Raw genomic sequence first — 6,467 nt, 5'->3', positions numbered from 1 at the left:
CGGAAGGAAGGTTGGGCAATCCTACTTCCGTAGTGATACTGCCTCGGAAACCCAAGGAGGGGTCGCTATGAGTCGGGGCCGACTCGACGGCACACAACAACAACAACATAGGTATTTTTCTCCTTTATTTATTTATTTTAAAACTTGTTGCTTGTTCCCTGTATAACCCACTATCATCAAGTCCATTCTGACTAATCATGACTCTATAGGGCAGAGTAGAACTGCCTCATTGGGTTTCCAAGGCTATAAATCTTTATGACAGCAAAGTGCCTCATCTTCTTCCCACAGAGCAGCTGGTGGGTTCAAACCTTCGACCTTTTGGTTAGCAGCTGAATGCTTTAACCGCTATGCTACTATAGCTCCTTGCCAGCTAACGCATCTCTTATATCACTGCCTGAATTTTCAGTCACCTGTCCTCGGCTTCCGAGCCTTGTCCCTCACCAGTTAGAAAATCCCAGTTAAGCACTGTGCCACCAGACTCCTTCTATAGTGACTATGAAACATTCCTAGGAGAGGTATTGAAATAAAGTCTCTTTAGATAAGGATAGCTGCACATCCGCCCTGAAGGGAGGGCCTAGGAAAATGGTTTACTAAGTTCCTAGGCCAGTGGACCAATGTTAGAGAGACTTTACAGTGAGTTTTGAGGTAGATTTGGGTTTTCTAATCAACATTTAATATCAGAATAGTAATGTGTTTTCCTTCTCGTCTCTCACCCACCTAGTCTTTGTATTTTGGAGGCAACAGATTGAGAAGTACACAGGCAGCTACTCACGTTGTTCTGAATGTACCTGAAACACGAGTAACCTGTTTGGAAAATGGACTCAGAGTGGCCTCTGAAGACTCTGGGTTGTCAACATGTACAGTAAGTGACTCAGGCAGCCCTCTCTGTTTGAGTGATCTCTCACTGGGGAGAGAGCAGGGTGGTCCTGTTAAGCGCCAGTTCTTCCAGGACACTTGGCTGCTGGTTGAAAAATGGTGGCAGTTACTTTGCCTTGACCAGTGGCTCAGAGGTGTAACGCTTTTTCCAGTGATACTTCCCTATCCAGTGTGTATGTTCCCTGGTCCAGTGTCTGCATCTGGTTCTCATAGCCTAGTACGTGTTGTTTACTGTTAGTGTTGACAGAAATGAAAGAGGTATATTGGTGGGCTACTCTGTGCCAGGTATTTTAGATACGTTTTCTTATTTGATCTGTAAAACTGTCTTTTGTGGTAGGCATCATCATGCCCATTTTATAGTTGAAGAAGGAAGTTCAGAGACATCAAATGGTTTTCTCCAAGATCACACAGCTAATACATGACAGAGCCAGGATTTGAGCCTTGGCTTTCTGACAGACTCTGATATTCTTTATGTCCCACTTGTTACTTGTCTGTAGCAGTGAGTTGAGCTGAGAATCTTGGCCCTCGGTGAAGCTGGCAAATAGATGTTTATAGCACCCAGTAGTGAGTGGCCTGATGACCAAAATTTAAAATCCCATTAAAGGCCATAGAAATGAACTATCAGTTCACTTGGGTCGGAAAAATCTTACTGTTAAGACTGGAAAAGGAAGAAGGCTACTCTCACCTCCCACTTTACCCCCCAAAAAAATATAAAGAAGGAAAATGATGCTTTTAACCTAATTGTTCTTTAATTGCATTTAGGTTGGGCTTTGGATTGATGCTGGAAGTCGATATGAAAACGAAAAGAATAATGGAACAGCTCACTTTCTGGAACATATGGCTTTCAAGGCAAGTTGTAATATTTATTTTACAATAATGCATTTTCTTTAAGCAGCAGTAAGCATAAGATCTCATTCTTTAAAGACAGGGAGAACCACTCCAGTAGTATAGCATGTTTTATTTTCATTATTTTTAAATCTTTTCTTCCTCTAGAAAAGTAATCTGAAGTAATGACTAATACCTGCTTTGTAAAGTTGAAACCAGAATTTTTTCTTGGGATATAATGGTCATTCGTCTGAATGAACATTGTTTTTGAAGCCTGATGGACTTTAGAAACCAAATTTGTCCCCTTACATGAAACTGACCTGTTTGTTATCTGAAGTGTTTGGCACAGATGAAGAATAAACTAAAGTATTGTCGTTTTTCCCCCCTTTTTTATTTCAGGGCACCAAAAAGAGGTCCCAGTTAGACCTGGAACTTGAGATTGAAAACATGGGTGCTCATCTCAATGCCTATACCTCCAGAGAGCAGACTGTATATTATGCCAAAGCATTCTCTAAAGATTTGCCAAGAGGTATTGTTACTGTTTATACTGCAGATAGGTAATTTCCACCAGAAGTTCAGAAGGACTTTAGTACTGTTTTTAGTATGTGCATTGTGAAACAGTTTTGGAAAGTTGTCATCGAGATGATTCCAATTCAAGGTCACCTCATGGGAAAGAGTAAGTTGCAGAAATATGAAGAAATGAACCAAACTCTAGAGGAGGAGACATCTGTTTTTATTTTTTCTCCAAATATGACGAATGGTACCAAGTACTTAGAGACTTGATGACTTGTACAAACCAGGCCCTGACACTTGATTCAATCCTGTTTCTTCTAGAGCCAGACTTGTGCAGTAAAAAATTTTTAATCAGTTTTTGATTAAAAAATACTATTTGATAAAAATAATGTGTTTTTTTGATAAAAATATTATTAGTCTGGAGCATAATGAGCAAATATTTATTTAAAAGATTACTGATGACTTTTATAGCAATAAAATTCCAATGGAAATTTTATTGTTATTTTGTAGAAATGAAGTGACTATTTTGACACCATAGTACAGCAGTTTGTTACAGTTATGATTGTAGTGTTTTGCATTTCTTTTTTTTATATATAGTTGTTGAAAGTATACACAGCAAAACTTCACCAATTTAACTATTTCTACATGTAAAATTCAGTGACATTGATTATATTCTCCAGTTGTGCAGCCATTCTTTCCTCCTTTTTCTGAACTGTTCTTCCCCTATTAACATGAACTCACTGCTTCTAGGCTTCGTATATGACTGAGTTGCTGTTTGTCAGTTTGATTCTGTATAGGTAGTTCTTTAAAAGAACATGATGTCAAGGCAAACATTCTTTGTTGAATAAGCTGACTTAACTGGTTTAAAGAAGACTTTGGGGGATATAACCTACATGTCATTGGAATTCCAGAACAGGAAGAGAAAAATAAAACCACTGAGAAAATTGTCCAAGATTTATTGGAAGAGAACTTCCCTGATATGATGAAAGATGAGAATATATCCATTCATGAAGTCCAACAAACCCCAAACAGGATAGACCCCAAAAGAAAATCACCAAGACATATCATCAAACTCATCAAACTCAAAGACAAAGACAGAATCCTGAAAGTAGCACAGGAAGAACAAAAAGTTACTTACAAAGGACAACCAATAAGAATAAGCTCTAATTTCTTAGCAGAAACCATGCAAGTGAGAAGGCAATGGAATGGAATATATAAAACCCTGAAAGAGAAAAATTTTCAACCAAAAATTATGTATCTGACAAAATTGTCCCTCAAATATGATGGTGAAATTAAGAGATTTCCAGATAAGCAGAAACTAAGGGAATTTGTTAAAACTGGACCAATCTTACAAGAGATACTAAAGGGAGTCCTTTGAACAGAGAACCAAAAATAGCAAACTACAGCTGACCAGTAATACGCAAGATGACATAACCCAGAAACCACAGCTATAGACATATCCAAAGTAAAATAAGCTTAAGATTCTAAACAGGGAACCAGAGACTTCAATTGGCAAATGAGGGCAACTATAAACCAAAAAGAGGGAAAATACTGTGTAATTGCAGAACTTCTAAATGATGAGGAAGTCAAGAGAGTTGTAGGATAGAATGGACTATTCCTAACTTGGGGAGAAAATTATAATTCACAGGGTAACCTCAAAAATGATAAACCTTCACATCACAATAAAAAAGAACAAGCACAAATATTCAGCACATGCTAAAACAACAGCAACAAAAGAAATGATAACATGATTCCTAAACATAATGAGCTCAGCATAGAAAATAATAGGAACAAAGAAACCGGGGACACCATGAAAAAAACACATGACAAAATGACAGCAACCAATTCATATTTGTCAATAATTACACTGAATGTTAAAGGATTAAATGCACCACTCAAGAGACAGAGAATTGCAGATTGCATAAGAAAACAAAATCCATCAATATGCTGTCTACAAGAGACACACCTTAGAGACAAAGACAAAAATATACTGAAAATCAAAGGTTGGAAAAAGATATATCAAGCAAATGGCAACCATAAAAGAGCAGGAGTGGCAATATTAATTTCTGATCAAATTGACTTTAAGACAAAAACCACCATACTAGATGAGAAAGGACATTATATAATGATTAAAGGAACAATTGAGCAAGAAGATATAACCATAATAAATATCTATGGACCCAGTGAAAGAGCCCCAAAATACATAAATCAGACTAAAAGAGTTGAAAAGGCAAATAGATGACTCCACAGTCATAGTGGGAGACTTTAGTACACCACTTTCAATGAAAGATAGAACAACTAGAAAGAAATTCAACAAAGATGCAGAAGAGCTAAATGACACAATCCACCAATTTGACCTTATAGGCATTGTGGTAGTTATGTTTGTGTGTTAGCTTGGCTGGGCCTGGTTGAGTGGCTGGGCAGCTGGTGGTAGTTATTCCCCATGATGAGACTGGCAGTCAGCTCTATGGTGGGATCTACCACAAGCAGCTGGCTAGCTGCCTTTGGGTATGTGGTCTCCTTCCTGTATATAAGGAGAAGCCTTTTGGTATGGTCTCTAGCTTATGGCACGCTTGGACCCTGCATGTAGCTGTGTCATTGCTCAGCAGCCTGCTATGCTCTGTTGACCTTGGGACTTAAAATGGACTTAAGTTAATGGCCTGCCACGTGGTTTGGTAACATCAGGACTGTGCCTTTTGATTTGTCAACCTTGGGGCTTCTCAGCCTCAGCAGCCAGTAGCTGTCTGAGTGAAGAAATGCCTCTAGCTCCAGTGGTCTGGGAGCAGGAGGCAGAGCTGGACCCCAGAGTTGAGGGGCTTTCACCCAGCCCCTAGAGCTTGGCACTTTGAACTTGTACTTAAAGCCTCCAAATTGTAAGAATAAACTCCTGTTTGTTAGAGCCATCCCATTTGTGGTAATTTCTTGTCAGAGCAGCACTAGGTAACCAGAACAGACAGACATCTACAGAGCACTTCACCCAACAATAGCACAATATACATTCTTTTCCAGTGCACATGGAACATTTTTCATGATAGGCCATATGTTAGGCCATAAAGCAAGCCTTCATAAATTTAAAAACACTGAAATACTGCAAAGCATCTTCTCAGATCACAATGCTATGAAATTAGAAATCAACAATAGTAAGATCAATGGAAAAAGAGTAAACACATGGAAACTGAACAACACCCTCCTTAAAAAGACTGGGTAAGAGAAGAAATAAAAAGTGAAACTGAAAAATTCCTTGAATCAAATGAGAATGAAAACACAACATACCAAAAATCTTTGGGACACAGCAAAAGCAGTGATTAGAGGCCAATTTATAGCATTTTTATTTCTATAAAAAAAGAAGAAAGAGCCAAATCAACACTTTAAACCAACATCTCCAACAATTAGAAAAAGCACAGCAAGAAAAGTCCACAGTCACCAGAAGAAAGGAAATAATCAAGATTCAAGCAGAAATCAATCAAACAGAAAATAGAAAGACAATAGAAAAAATCAACAAGACGAGAAGGTGGTTTTTTGAAAAGATTAATAAAATTAACAAACCACTGGCAAATTTAACAAAGGAAAAGAGGGAGAGAATACAAATAACATGAATAACAAATGAAACAGGTGACATCACAACAGAACCAACTGAAATAGAGGTTAATATCAGGATCCTATGAAGAACTGAACTCCAACAAATTTGAAAATCTGGAAGAAATGGACAGATTTCTAGAAACATACCACTTACCTAAACTAACACAGACTGATGTGGAAAAGTTGAACAGATCCATAACAAAAAGAGAAATTGAACAGGTCATCCAAAAATTACCAACAATGTACTTCCGTAGAGATACTGCATTGGAAACCCAAGGAGGGGTTGCTATGAGTCAGGATTGACCCAACGGCAGTGAGTTTGTTTTTTTGGTTGATTATTTAGGGAGTGTGTACCTCCCTGGTGGTACTGTTCACTTTATAGGCCTATCTATTGTATGAGTCGGGTTTGACTCGACGGCACATAACAACAACAACACAACAATTGTTTGGCTGAAAGTTGAGTCACAGGGATGAGTTCAGATCCAGGCTTGAAGGGTGTCTAATGGCCATAGTCTCTATCGGACCAGTCAGTCTAGGTTTTTTTTAATGATACTGAGGTTTTTTTTTTTTTTTTTTAATTATTATTTACTGTGATTTGGGTGAAGATTTACAGAGCAAATTCACTTTCCATACAGCAGTTCACATATACTTTGTCACATGTCATTGATCACAGT

General features: G+C 38.0%; 1 protein-coding gene across 1 annotated transcript in view; it reads left to right on the top strand.

Annotated features, from left to right (window-relative positions):
- The window catches only part of PMPCB (peptidase, mitochondrial processing subunit beta), a 33,829-nt gene that overhangs the window by 8,936 nt on the left and 18,426 nt on the right, over positions 1 to 6,467 (top strand). Inside the window, exons 2-4 of the mRNA XM_007944616.2 lie at positions 722 to 862; positions 1,639 to 1,725; positions 2,101 to 2,230. Coding sequence (XP_007942807.1) covers positions 722 to 862; positions 1,639 to 1,725; positions 2,101 to 2,230 — 358 coding nt within the window. The remainder of the gene's footprint in view (positions 1 to 721; positions 863 to 1,638; positions 1,726 to 2,100; positions 2,231 to 6,467) is intronic.

The sequence above is a fragment of the Orycteropus afer genome, unplaced genomic scaffold, assembly GCF_000298275.1.
Source record: "Orycteropus afer afer isolate SDZICR_OR568_19922 unplaced genomic scaffold, OryAfe1.0 scaffold00007, whole genome shotgun sequence".
Classification (NCBI taxonomy): domain Eukaryota; kingdom Metazoa; phylum Chordata; class Mammalia; order Tubulidentata; family Orycteropodidae; genus Orycteropus; species Orycteropus afer.
The sequence above is the reverse complement of the archived record's forward strand: the minus strand, read 5'-3'. Positions and strand labels throughout refer to the sequence as shown.